General features: G+C 40.9%; 1 protein-coding gene across 1 annotated transcript; it reads right to left on the bottom strand.

The window, feature by feature from the left end:
* Positions 1-710: 710 nt before the first annotated feature.
* LOC110492017 (natural resistance-associated macrophage protein 2) lies at positions 711-11,149 on the bottom strand. The gene is made up of 15 exons (XM_021565971.2): positions 10,934-11,149; positions 10,352-10,435; positions 8,191-8,336; positions 7,850-7,972; positions 7,153-7,272; positions 6,845-6,951; positions 6,614-6,752; positions 6,263-6,418; positions 5,866-6,024; positions 5,645-5,731; positions 4,566-4,685; positions 4,123-4,272; positions 3,687-3,760; positions 3,366-3,519; positions 711-2,643 (listed from the first exon to the last, which is right to left on the bottom strand). Exons 1-15 carry the CDS (start codon positions 10,977-10,979, stop codon positions 2,536-2,538), a joined length of 1,773 nt encoding a protein of 590 aa, XP_021421646.1. The 5' UTR covers positions 10,980-11,149; the 3' UTR covers positions 711-2,535.
* Positions 11,150-14,569: the final 3,420 nt, after the last annotated feature.

Raw genomic sequence — 14,569 nt, 5'->3', positions numbered from 1 at the left:
AATAAATCAGGGAATTCTGCATCTCTTGTGGTTGTGGAATGTTTTGGAAGCAAACCTGTGTGTCCTAACAGGAGCACTGAGGTAAGGAGGCAAAAGTGAGGACAGGAAGCAAAAGACAAAATATGCTAGTCAGGTTAGTCATAAAGAAACAACAACACTAAAGCAGAGAAATAAAAAATTGGTGGCTCTACTGCCAGAATCGTGAATCCGGGAACAGAACCCGAACCACATAACCAAGTCCATCCAAGTCGTGAACAAGAATGGCACAGCTGTTTACATTCCTGCATTGACTGTTTTTAGACAGCAACACAGATGCAATGTGAATTAATGTAACATTTGCATGAACTGGATGACCTGGAAAATGTCATGAGGTTCGAAGTTGAACTGGATACCCGATTACACGAATGAAACTTTCAAACTCCTGGTCATGTTGTCTTTGCATTCCTCAAAGCTAAGAGAGACATACAGACAGCGAGAGCGAGATGGGAAGGAAAGAGACGAGAGAGAGAGAGAGAGAGACTGAGAAAGAGAGAAATATAAAGACAGAGAAAGAGAGAGGAGTTGGGCAGCTGGTGCTGAGGCCCTGTGTTGATTCTGACTTTCAAAGTGGCACACAAGTGGACAACAAAAACTAAAATTCACAAACAAAAAGCAAAAGAACTGAAGTGTAGGATTAAGGAATGGGTCATAAATCATCCTGCAACATTGCCTTAAATTATGTAAAGTTTTTATTAGTAGTATTAACTCAAATGAAGTAGATTACAAATGAAATGATGGTGTTGCAACTGCACTGCAACTAATGTACACACAGCCTACATGATGGTTCATAACAGAAAAGATTTTTCCGGAATAATCATTGAACGATAATTGAGGAAAATTGTTTGCTATAATTATGTTATAAATATAAATACGTTTCAAGCAAAGTGTTTTACAATGTTTAATTAGACTTAATCAATGACAGAGTAATTTTCAAATATTTAATTTAGTTCCAATCTTAGTCAACAGCAGAGGATAGGGTTAAAGCATCCTGGGGCAAATATAGCTTCTACCAGTCCATCCTTCACCTGTTTCACATGACATCAAACATCAGTCTTTGTACAAAACGACAAAAATTAGCAGATAATTATCTATTCACCATTGAACTTCATCTTAATAAATTATTTTAAAAAATAATTAAATTATATAACAATATTGATATGAGAATACATTGTTCAGAATAAAAAATAAATAAAACACTGTGGATGTTGTAGTTTCTATTCCTACAAAACTGCAATTAACGATATTACATATCTCCAATCACTCAGGAAATATAGCATACATGTCCCATGTTTGCCTCAATACTTACTTACAGAACTGTGCAACATTGTCAATAGCATCCTGATACCATGGAGATTGGTCACTTCTTAGGTTTTATGTAGGACTGGGACTTTAGGTCCAGGATCATGTGATTTCCTGGAAGAAGCCGCCCTGGCCTCCCTCCTCTGCCCCTTAGTGGCCTCTGCTGGGCTATGTTTCCAGGAAAGGGGCCTGCTGGACAGGCTGTGAGAGAGCCCTACACAGGGAGAGATCGGCTCATTGAGAAAAACAAAAACACAGAGGGGAGGTGGGAAGACTCTCCCTCCTTACAGAAGGCTGCTGGCGCCATGACAGGAAAAAGTTCCCGCCGCCACAATGTCAAGAAAACCTGTCTGTCTGCTCTGGCCCGCTTTCTTAAAAGGTCACAGACCTTCCAGTCTGGAATATGCTTAACTTTTATACCAGTGATTGCTACAGGAAATGTAATGACACAATTGTTCATACCAGCATAAGAATTCCAAAAATCAACAACATTAGCTGTGAATGGGAACTTGATGCATACAGAAGGGTAGAATTTTGCATATGGAAGCAATAAAAGACATGAGGTTAAATAAAATCATCATGGTGGACCTACAGATAAAAACACTATAGTGATACATTTTTACAATATGTTAACGTTCATGGCATTCCATGTTTGTTGTTGTAGACTTCAGTACTGGTACTTTTCAAACATTACCCTCGGTTTGAATCCACAGTGTCTCCCTGTGGCGGAGTTGAGGAATGCTAGACACATACATTATGAAACCATTTTTTCCATGGTAGATCTCATTGACCACAACATAAAAAAATGGGAGCATTTATTTGCGTTTTTTAACAATTTCAGGGTGTAATTAATTCAGAGTAAATATATATCAACATTTACAGTGTACAGTACCATTTCACAATCCTTTTCTAAATTCCTCACAAATCAAAGTCCTAGTATGATCATTAATATGGCAATTATCTTAAAATTCCATACATACAAAAGTGAAATAATTAATGAAATGTACCATAATAAACGTTATTTAGTTCATGCATATTCCTTAAATAACAATTGTCATAAAGGCAAATATCATTACAGAACATTAGTCATTTCAAAATTGTAAACAAAGCTTACAATCTGTACAGTAGCACCTTCAAATATCCCAAGGCTCCTCCCATAGCCTCACACACAAACACACATGCAGGAAGGAACCATGCTCAAGAGTCAAACTCCGGCTGCTGCTCTATCAGAACCGTGGTGTCGTCCCTGACCCTGCAGGTGACATCCAGACAGGACACACCCAGCGCTATCAGACATAACCACGTCTAGAGGGAGAGAGGAAGAGAGAGAGAGATGGGGAGAGTGGTGTGAGAGAACCAGTACAACGTATAATCATTCTACTGCCAGGACTGCATTCCTACACATACAACTGTCCTCACACAAAGTTTGTTAAAAGTTTAAAGGCCCAGTGGAGTCAAAAAAAAGTGATTTGCCTATGTTTGATGTATATTTTCACACTATAAGGTTGGAATAATACTGTGAAAATTATGATTCTTACACTTACAAAGGGAAGTGCTGTATGAAAAGAATGCCTGAAATTTCAGCCTGTTGTAGTTGGATGGAGTTTTGGCCTGCCTGGTGACCTCACGAGGCGGTAAATAGTTAATAGACCAATAAGAAAGAAATCCAAACCTCTCTCCCAATAACAGCTAGTTTTCCATTTCCCCCTCCCCACTCAGACATCTCCCAGACAGTCATGGCAAAATCCTTGCTCGAGAAATTGCTAAGAAGCTATTTTTGCTTAGTTTTGACAATTTCAATTGAAAACAATCACGGTAAGGTACTTACTTGGCACCCAGAAATAATTTGAAGTTGAGATAAAAACAGCTGCATTGGACCTTTAATAACTGACTCAGTGGTTGAAGATTAAAGTGGTCCTCTAAATAACACTTTTGGTTTGGTATGCTTCGCAAAGACATGGAAACATGACCACACAAAAAGCTAAATAAAGAAAACAGCATTTATTTCAAATGTAAAAAATACTTACCAGGTAACCCACAAATCCCAAATATGCTATGCAGAGAAAAGCAGCCAACACGTACAGCCACACACTGTTCAGAGAGGTCACATAGATGACTACAAAGTACATGTTGATACAACACACCAACAAGATCACAACTCCTCCCCCAATCTTCCAAAATCTGAAAGGAGAATGGATAGTAACAGAAGTCAGTTAGTCAGTATAAAAGTCAGCATAAAAAAAAAAACTTGTAATCTTCTCATATATATATACATACATATCGTATGTTACGTAAAATGTAATGCAGCTCAAATGTTATAGTTTTCACTATAATTGTGGTATACTTACAATCCATTGGCAAATTCACTCATGAGGGAGGATAAACTGGTGAAAGTGAGGATGGGAATCAAAGCAAACGGCAGCTGTGATAGGGAGAGAAAGAAAGCAGCCATGAGAAGGGGTCCCACTTGAAGTTGACAATCCCCAATAGATGTTTCAATTACCAGCCAACTACTCTGTTAAAATGCCTGGGGTTGGGGTTAGGGTCAACCTGGGGTGTGGACATGAAGTTAGGATTAGATTTAGGGTTAGGGTTGTGGTGGAGGATAGGTTTAGGGTTGAACCGGGATGTCAATGTGAAGCTAGGGTTAGGGTTATGGTTAGGGTTGTGTGTTAGGGTTGAACCGGAATGTGGACATTAAACTAGGGTTAAGGTTAGCGGATTTGCATGCACTGCCGTCTGACCTGACTCACTCAGTTAAAAAAGGTGAAACAAATAAATAACCTGCATGCTCTGCAGCACGTTCAGGAAGTCGTTCATGCCCGTCAGGTGGGTGACGTCCTGGAAGATGGCCACCAGCAGGGTGGGCGTGATGGCGATGGAGCGGGTCAGCAGCACCCGGGAGAAACGGGACCAGCGCAGGTTCAAAAAGCCCTGTAGGGACGGAATGGGTTCAAGATCTGTGACTTTTATTGAGCTAATGTAGGGTTTTATATGCTGTCTGGTGTGTGTTTGTGATGACAGAGCTGGGCCACTGTCGTTTTAACTTCTTACCATCACAAACACACCACAGCCTATCTGACTGATATCCTTTAGTCCTTTAGTTAGAGACAGCTAAAGCAATTAGCACATTTTTAAAAATCAAATTGATCCAGGGGTTGACTCAAAGTCGATCTTATCTCTCAATTCAATTGACCTTGAATGAATGAATGAGTTCTTGCACACACCTCCATGACAAACTGTCCTGAGTAGGTCCCGGTCATGGTTGAACTCTGACCTGCTGCCAGGATGCCCACAGCCCAGATATATAGTGCTGCAGGCCCGAAAATACAGCCCAGAACCACTCCCTGTAATGATAGGGGTAACATTCGGTGTTGTGTCAGGAAAACACCTAGCCCAACAGCAGAGTCATAAACAAGACCTGGGAGTATGGTAATAAAAGACTAGGTATACTGAACAAAAATATAAAACGCAACATCTTCAAAAGATTTTTACAGAGTTACAGTTAATATAAGGAAATCATTCAATTCAAATACATTTATTAGACCCTAATATAAGGATTTCACATGACTGGGCATAGGCCCACCCATTTGGGAGTCAGGTCCACCCACTGGGGAGCCAGGCCTAACCAATCAGAATGAGTTTTCCCGACAAAAGGGCTTTATTACAGACATAAATACTCATCAGCAGCACCCCACCTCCTCAAACAATTCCGCAGGTGAAGAAGCCAGATGTGGAGGTCCTGGGCTGGCGTTGTTACACTTAGTCTGCGGTTGTGAAACCGGTTGGACATACTGCCAAATTCTCTAAAATGACATTGGACATTCCTGAGGTCAGCATGCCAATTGCACACTCCCTCAAAACTTGATACATCTGTGGCATTGTGTTGTGTGACAAAACTGCACATTTTAGAGTGGCCTTTCATTGTCCCCAGCACAAGGTACACCTGTGTAATGATCATGCTCTTTAATCAGTTTCATGATATGCCACACCGGTCAGGTGGCTGGATTATCTTGGCAAAGGAGAAATGCTCACTACCAGGGATGTAAACAAATTTGTGCACAAAATGTGAGAGAAATAAGCTTTTTGTGCATATGGAACATTTCTAGGATCTTTTATTTCAGCTGATAAAACATGGGACCAACACTTTACAAGCTGCGTTTATATTTTTGTTCAGTATAATTTGCTATGATAATTGTTTTACCAAATACTGTCACCCAGCACAACAGATCTGGGACCAAGCTAGAATAACAGGGGAAAAAACAAAATGGTGGCATTCAGCCTGAGGATGAAAGTGCAGCCTTACGCCTTTGTAGATGTCCACCTGCAGTGTCTCATTGTTCAAGGGGAACAGATCTAGGTGAAGAATACCAGTTGCATTACAGATGTCATGCTGAAATGAAGAGCAATGAGACATGCTGTTAAGAATGATAAAAACAACAGTGGCTTAGCAGCAACTCATTGTTCATGTATTGTACAATCCAACGATTAGTTCCTTAGTACCATACAGAGTAGCTACATACGCACCACTTCAATGTTTGTTCGTCCATAGACAGCCTCGGCGAAGACAGCCACCACAAATACGTTGATGAGAAAAGAGAGGAAGAGTGCAATGGTCGACTCAATGAAGAAGTATTTGTTGGCCTCCTTGAGCTCCTTCTTGCTGGAACGATCAATCTGTCGAGACTGAGCATTGTCCAACAGAATCACACTTATAGACAGAAAGGAATTCCACAATCACTACCATTCTACGATCATCAACAGACACACTACAACAGTTTCTTGATTGTCAATATCTCCACAAAATCATTATTACAGAATAAAACATTGCAAGACTATACAACAGTGATAGTGTAATTGTGATTGAATGGAAAAATATTGAATATGATTCTAAAATAGAGCCACTGTGGTCTTCCATGGCTACCTTGACGAGGGCAGAGTGCAGGTAGATGTTGTGGGGCATTATGACAGCCCCTACGATGCCCACAGCCTGCTCCAGCTGCACAGGACCACAGCCTTCACAGTACGGCATAAACATCCCCTTGAGCAGCTCCCCCTGGTCCGGACGCACAGTCACATACTGGGAGGAAAAGAGATCAGAGGTCACCACAACCTTCATCTACATTAGACCATCACATACTGAGAGGGACAATGCTCGTCCACTCAGAGAGTACAGGTATCACTGCTACAAGGCAGGCAGCGTACATGTACAGGGTACATCCACAATCCCTATTCCTCCACAAAAGAATCAAAATGACAGTCAAGCCTTGTGTACCTCATATCCAAAGGTGATGGCCATGATTGTAATAAGGACCCCAAAAAAGGCCTCAAGTTTCCTCAGACCATACTTGTCCAGGAAGAGGAACACAAATGTGTCAATGATGGTGATGAGAACACCCCCCCACAAAGGTATCCTGTAGACACAGAACGTAACAAATCATTTAGGGTACCAATATCACTATACTCCCTATTCTGTAATAGGCTATAGTCCAGTACTGTCATCTACCTGCCAGAGGAGAGGAGGTTGAATGCAATGGCACAACCTATGACCTCCTGCATGTCTGAACCTATGATGGCCAGCTCCACCATCAACCACAGGACAATGCGTGGCACCTAGGCAGAAGAGAAATACATGAATTGAACAACATTTTGAAACATTTGACGTCCAATACAAAGCAACAGTTGTAGACTAGTACAAAAAAAAAAGTAATTTATGATGAGCAACTGTATTAAAGGCTGTGGCAGAATTTGATTTAGTTCATTCAATATTGGTTGGGTTTCTCAGAGAGTGTGAGCGACAAAATGGAGACTCACGGTGGGGTACTGGCGGTTGCAGACTTCTGCCAGGTGCATCCCAGTGACCACACCCAGTCTGGCTGCCAGCCTCTGCAACAGCAGACCAATGATGGTGGCTCCCAGAAGAACCCACAACAGCTGGATACATTGGAGGAGAACAGAGATGTCATCCATCTATGATACACACGCAAACGTTTCTAATCATAACGCAACATTTTTCCGAATTTGTTCTTTAAAAAGGCAGATTTCCCTGACCTAGATTAAGTCTACTCCTCTGTCCAAAAATTATGCAGAACAGCTAGTCAAATACGTCAGCTATAATCTTGACCTGAACCCCCCCCCCAAAAAAAACAAAATGTCTCTCTTTATGTAGTTTTGTCTCTGTTGTTGTGATGTGTGTTTTGTCCTATATTTATATATATATATATATTTTTTTTTTTATCCCAGGCCCCCATCCCCGCAGTAGGCCTTTTGGTAGGCTGTCATTATAACTAAGAATTTGTTCTTAACTTACTTGCCTAGTTAAATAAAAGGTTAAATAAAATAAAAAATAAAATAAAGGCTTTATTAAATTAATTTAAATTTGCCTAGTGTAAATTGCACTTTTTGAAGAGAGATTTTCCATTGAGCTTGCTTTTTAGTCCAGGAATAATGCTTAATCTGGTCTGGGAAACTAGCCTTTTGGGTTTGAATAGAACGTTGAACCTTCATGTACCTTGAATCCTGCTTTAGCACCTGACTGCAGGTCTGACTCTATATTTCCTGGGTCTAGGTAGGCGATGCTCATCAGGAACCCAGGTCCTGTGAAGGCCCATAGCTTACGGAAACTGAACCACATCTAAACCAGGAGGGAGGAATAAGGGTTTAAACATTTATTGCTCCAAAACAACATTTTCAAAATGTAAAGTATATATTCTGATGCCCTTTGCTCCACTATGAGCTAAAAGTAATACATCAAAATCAAGTAAGCCAAGTCTATTCACTGTGAACAGACCAGCAAATCATAGTACGATTGGGATTCTGAGAGAGGCAGTCTGAGACCTTTCTCTCTCATACCTGACTGTCATCATCTGGAATGGGGACCTTATGGTGAAAATAGGTACTAGATACATCAGTTCCCCCATTCTGGCCCTCTGGAAAGACAGAGGGGGCTCCTCGCTGTGTCTGTGTGGTCTCAACTGCTTTCCCTTGTGCCATGTCTCCTGAAATAAGAGACACCCTCATTAACATAGCTGAACAACTCAGTCCAACCAGTTCAGGCTATTACATCAGGTCACAAGAACGTGCACAATTTTGTTTTACAACTGCAACTTTTACAGCGCAGTAATATCATCAAGGAAGTATTACATTTGGTCCCTTCCTGTCAGTACAGCTGAGCAGGCAAGTATGAACTCAGTGGTGCCTATAGTAAAACTGTATCATGGCTGAAATCCAACCATGCTGATTGCAATAAATATAATCCAGTCATATAGATTTGATTGCAAGAACAAACACCGTGCAACATTGAAAAGCACAAGCCGATCTGAAAGTTACTTGAGCCAGCAGCAAGAAAGTACTTTTATAACAACACTCAACTTTGACTGGCTGTTTCAGTGGCAGTCCAAAGGACACAACTCAAACGTTTGCTTGCTGTGTGATATACAGTACCAGTCAAAGGTTTGGACACACCTACTCATTCATGGGTTTTTCTTTATTTTTTACATTGTAGAATAAGAGTGAAGACATCAAAACTATGAAATAACACATATGGAATCATGTAGTAACCAAATAAGTGTTAAAACCAACCAAAATATATTTTAGATTCTTCAAAAGTAGCCACCCTTTGCATTCTCTCAACCAGCTTCATAAGGAATGCTTTTCCAACAGTCTTGAAGGAGTTCCCACATATGCTGAGCACTTGTTGGTTGCTTTTCTTTCACTCTGCGGACAAACTTATCCCAAACTATCTCAATTATGTTGAGGTTGGGTGACTGTGGAGGCCAGGTCATCTGATGCAGCACTCCACACTCTCCTTGGTCAAATAGCCCTTACACAGCCTTGATATGTTTTGAGTCATTGTCCTGTTGAAAAACAAATGGTAGTCCCACTAAGTGCAAACCAGATGGAATGCGTATCGCTGCAGAATGCTGTGGTAGCCATACTGGTTAAGTGTGCCTTGAATTCAAAATAAATCACAGACATTGGCACCAGCAAAGCACCCCCACACCTCCTCCTTCTTGGCCCAAGCAAGTCTCTTCTTATTGGTGTCCTTTAGTAGTGGTCTCTTTGCAGCAATTCGACCATGAAGGCCTGACTCATGTGTCTGTTACTTGAACTCTGTGAAGCATTTATTTGTGCTGCAATCTGAGGTGCAATTAACTCTAATGAACTTACGCTCTGCAGCAGAGGTAACTCTGGGTCTTCCTTTCCTGTGGTGGTCCTCATGAGATCCAGTTTCATCACAGCCCTTGATGGTTTTTGCAACTGCACTTGAAGAAACGTTCAAAGTTCTTGAAATTTTACAGACCTTCATGTCTTAAAGTAATGATGGACTGTCGTTTCTCTTTGCTTATTTTAGCTGTTCTTGCCATAATATGGACTTGGTCTTTTACCAAATATGGCTATATTCTGTATATCATCCCTACCTTGTCACAACACAACCAATTGACTCAAACGCATTAAGAAGGAAAGAAATTACACAAATTAACATTTAACAAGGCACAACTGTTAATTGAAATGTATTCCAGATAACTACCTCATGATGCTTGTTGGAAGAATGCCAAAAATGTACAGAGCTTTCATCAAGGCAAAGGGTGGCTACTTTGAAGAATCTCAAATTTAAAATATATTTGGATTTGTTTAACACTTTTTTGGTTAAGACATGTGTTATTTCATAGTTTTGATGTCTTCACTATTATTCTACAACGTAGAAAATAGTAAAAAATAAAGTAAAAACCCTTGAATGAGTAGGTGTGTCCAACCTTTTGACTGGTACTGTATATCTCAAAAACCAGACTGTAAGCAAGCAAAGCAAGTTTATTTTCTGTAACATGTAGCCTACTTACACAGTATGGTTTCTGAGATGTGTGTGCATGACAAACCAACCTCTGTGCAACCTGACTTCAAATGGACTGCCATTGACACAACAAGTCAATGTCACAGAAATGAAGCGGTTTCTTCTCTGCTGCTCCTACCATAGAATACACTTTATACTGTTCGAATTCTATGGCTCCATTACCTTCTCCATGCGTTGGCTCCTGGTCTGTAGGAATACTGGGAGGTAGTGAAGAGATGTGGATGTTCTCTGGATGGGGGGTTCTGTCTGAAAACAGTAACACACAGAGTTATAATTTAGGGTAGATTATGGTGTGGTAGGCATACCATTTTCACAAAAAGTATACTAGCCTAATGTACACAAAACTAATCCACCCCATGCAAAGAGAACTGGGACTTCCCACATAGGCCTACTGTAAATTACAGGGTTTAGCTGAAAAATGCCACCCACAAAACAATTGGACTGACTGAGTCAAATAAAAACCATTTACTTTTTTTACTTGATCAACAATTCATAAAATTATGATAACAATGGAAATATGTTTTTATACTTCATGCACTGAACAAGGAAAGAGCAACAGAAGCATGCATTGAACATAACCATAAGCACATTTTCTGTACAGTACGCTTCACATATTTTTTTAAAGTCCATCTATGTAACATATCAAATAGTGCCGCTAAGGTCTGACACATGTCACCCTCGCAGCTGAATTCATTTATTTCTTCTCCCTAGCGCTGAGATATTTCAGCTCTACTGTCACCTTACCTGTCGTCAGAAAAGATACAAATTTTGATGAACTGAAGCGCTTCATCCTTGTCTTCTTCAAAGTCAAAAGGTAGGCTACCTGTCCATTAATTAATAGGTCCCCGTGGACGACATTGGTATGAGCATGCAGGTGCAGTCAGGTATTCAGATAAATAATATGACTTCCTGTTTTGGAATAGCCTACTTGTGTGGCAGTTGATGCTGCGTTCATATCATGTCGGACCCGGAGTGATCGGAGGGAACAAAACTTATCTACCTCGGAGGAACGAAATGGGAAGGATCTCAATGGCATTTTCCTCGCGTCGTCTCTCTCTTCTCGCCTAGTTCTCAAACCTTCTCCTCCAATGGGTTTTGAGAACGAGGCGAGAGGACCCAAAGAGTATGCAATTGAGGTTCTCCCATGGAGTGTTCACGACAAGTGCTAAGAGCTCGGTAGGAACACAATAACCATTTTATTTTATTTTATAATATAATTTTTTTTTTATTTATATATTTTTAGCCCTTTTTCTCCCCAATTTCGTGGTATCCAATTGGTACAGTCATGGCCAAAAGTTTTGAGAATGACACAAATATTCATTTTCACAAAATCCGCTGCCTCAGTTTGTATGATGGCAATTTGCATATACTCCTGAATGTTATGAAGAGTGATCAGCTGAATTGCAATTAATTGCAAAGTCCCTCTTTGCCATGCAAATGAACTGAATCCCCCAAAAACATTTCCAACGCATTTCAGCCCTGCCACAAAAGGACCAGCTGACATCATGTCAGTGATTCTCTCATTAACACAGGTCATTGCTTTGCACAAAAAGGGCTTCACAGGCAAGGATATTGCTGCCAGTAAGATTGCACCTAAATCAACCATTCATCGGATCATCAAGATCCGATGAACACAAGGAGAGCGGTTCAATTGTTGTGAAGAAGGCTTCAGGGCGCCCAAGAAAGTCCAACAAGCGTCAGGACTGTCTCCTAAAGTTGATTCAGCTGTGGGATCTGGGCACCACCAGTACAGAGCTTGCTCAGGAATAGCAGCAGGCAGGTGTGAGTGCATCTGCACGCACAGTGAGGCGAGGACTTTTGGAGGATGGCCTGGTGTCAAGAAGGGCAGCAAAGAAGCCACTTCTCTCCAGGAAAAACATCAGGGACAGACTGATATTCTGCAAAAGGTACAGCGATTGGACTGCTGAGGACTGGGGTAAAGTCATTTTCTCTGATGAATCCTCTTTCCGATTGTTTGGGGCATCCAGAAAAAAGCTTGTCCGGAGAAGACAAGGTGAGCGCTACCATCAGCGCTACATCGATATTTTCGGTCCATAGCCAAGAAACTCCCCAGACCTTAATCCTATTGAGAACTTGTGGTCGATCCTCAAGAGGCGGGTGGACAAACAAAAACCCACAAATTTGGACAAACTCCAAGCATTGATTATGCAAGAATGGGCATCAGTCAGGATGTGGCCCAGAAGTTTATTGACAGCATGCCAGGGAGGATTGCAGAGGTCTGGAAAAAGAAGGGTCAACACTGCAAATATTGACTCTTCGCATCAACTTCATGTAATTGTCAATAAAAGCCTTTGACACTTATGTAATGCTTGTAATTATACTTCAGTATTCCATAGTAACAAAAATATCTAAAGTCACTGAAGCAGCAAACTTTGTGGAAATTAATATGTGTCATTCTCAAAACTTTTGGCCACGACTGTACTTACAATCTTGTCCCATCGCTACTGAAACACAACCCAGCCAAGCCGCACTGCTTCTTGACACAACGGCTGCTTAACCTTGGAAGCCAGCTGCACCAGGAGGAAACTCCGTACACCACCCTTTACCTTGATGACAGCTTTGCACACTTCGCATTCTCTCAACCAGTTTCATGAGGAATGCTTTTTGAAGGAGTTCCCACATATGCTGAGCACTTGTTGGCTGCTTTTCCTTCACTCTGCGGTCCAACTCATCCCAAACCATCTCAATTGGGTTGAGGTCAGGTGACTGTGGAGGCCAAGTCATCTGATGCAGCACTCCATCACTCTCCTTTGTCAAATAGCCCTTAAACAAACCAAAATATATTTTATATTTGAGATGATTCAAAGCAGTCACCCTTTGCCTTGATGACAGCTTTGCACACTCTTGGCATTCTCTCAATCAGCTTCATGGGGTAGTCACCTGGAATGCATTTCAATTAACAGGTGTGCCTTGTTAAATGTTAATTTGTGGAATTTCTTTCCTTAATGTGTTTGAGCCTATCCTTTGTGTTGTGACAAGGTAGGGGTGGTATACAGAAGATAGCCACATTTGGTAAAATACCAAGTCCATATTATGGCAAGAACAGCTCAAATAAGCAAAGAGAAACGACAGTCCATCATTACTTTAAGACATGAAGGTCAGTCAAGAACTTTTAAAGTTTATTCAGGTGCAGTTGCAAAAACCATCCAGCGCTATGATGAAACTGGCTCTCATAAGGACCGCCACAGGAAAGGTAGACCCAGAATTACCTCTGCTGCAGAGGATAAGTTCATTAGAGTTACCAGCCAAAGAAATTGCAACCCAAATAAATGCTTCACAGAGTTCAAGTAACAGACACATCTCAACATCAACTGTTCAGAGGAGAATCAGGCCTTCATGGTATAATTACTGCACTACTAAAGGACACCAATAAGAAGAGACTTGCTTGGGCCAAGAAACACGAGCAATGGACATTAGACCGGTGGAAATCTGTCCTTTGGTCCAAATCTGAGATTTTTGGTTCCAACCGCAGTGTCTTTGTGAGACGTAGAGTAGGTGAATGGATGATCTCCGCATGTGTATTTCCCACCGTGAAGCATGGAGGTGGTAATGTTATGCTGCTTTGCTGGTGACAGTGTCTGTGATTTATTTAGAATTCAAGGCACACTTAACTAGCACAGCATTCTGCAGTGACATGCCATTCCATCTGGTTTGTGCTTAGTGGGACTATAATTTGTTTTTCAACAGGACAATAACCCAAAACACACCTCAAGACTGTTGGAAAAGCATTCCAGGTGAACCTGGTTGAGAGAATGCCAAGAGTGTGCAAAACTGTCATCAAGGCAAAAGGTGGCTACTTTAAAAAATCAAAAATCAAAAATATATTTAGGTTTGTTTAACACTTGTTTTTGGTTACTACATGATACCATATGTGTTACTTCATAGTTTTGATGTCTTCACAATTATTCTACAATGTAGAAAATAGTAAAAATAAAGAAAAATTAGTAGGTGTGTCCAAACCTTTGACTGGTACTGTATATACAATTTATATATTTAATTTTTAAGCATAAAACTACCTCCATATTGCCATATTATTTTTTAAATGGTACCGGTTACCTTCAGACGAGTCCTGTGACACTTGTGGGGGTCGTAGAGCAAAACAGAGAATCTCCCCTTTCCACAGTGGGGTCACATTAGCCCAAACGGTTTGGACGCTACAAATAGAAGTTGACACATCGACGGTACCGACTTCAGATGAGTCCAATAGGGTCCAGTAGGGTGGATTGAGACGCAGCCCACACAAAAAAAAACATATCTCTAGCTTAAACTGATGGATTTTGATGGGGATTTTCTTATTATGTTACTTATATTACCCCACCGGTGTGTCAAAAGACTCTAGGGGGTTTTAAGGAATGTTTT

This window comes from Oncorhynchus mykiss, chromosome 16 (genome assembly GCF_013265735.2).
Source record: "Oncorhynchus mykiss isolate Arlee chromosome 16, USDA_OmykA_1.1, whole genome shotgun sequence".
In the NCBI taxonomy this organism is placed as follows: Eukaryota; Metazoa; Chordata; class Actinopteri; order Salmoniformes; family Salmonidae; genus Oncorhynchus; species Oncorhynchus mykiss.
The sequence above is the reverse complement of the archived record's forward strand: the minus strand, read 5'-3'. Positions and strand labels throughout refer to the sequence as shown.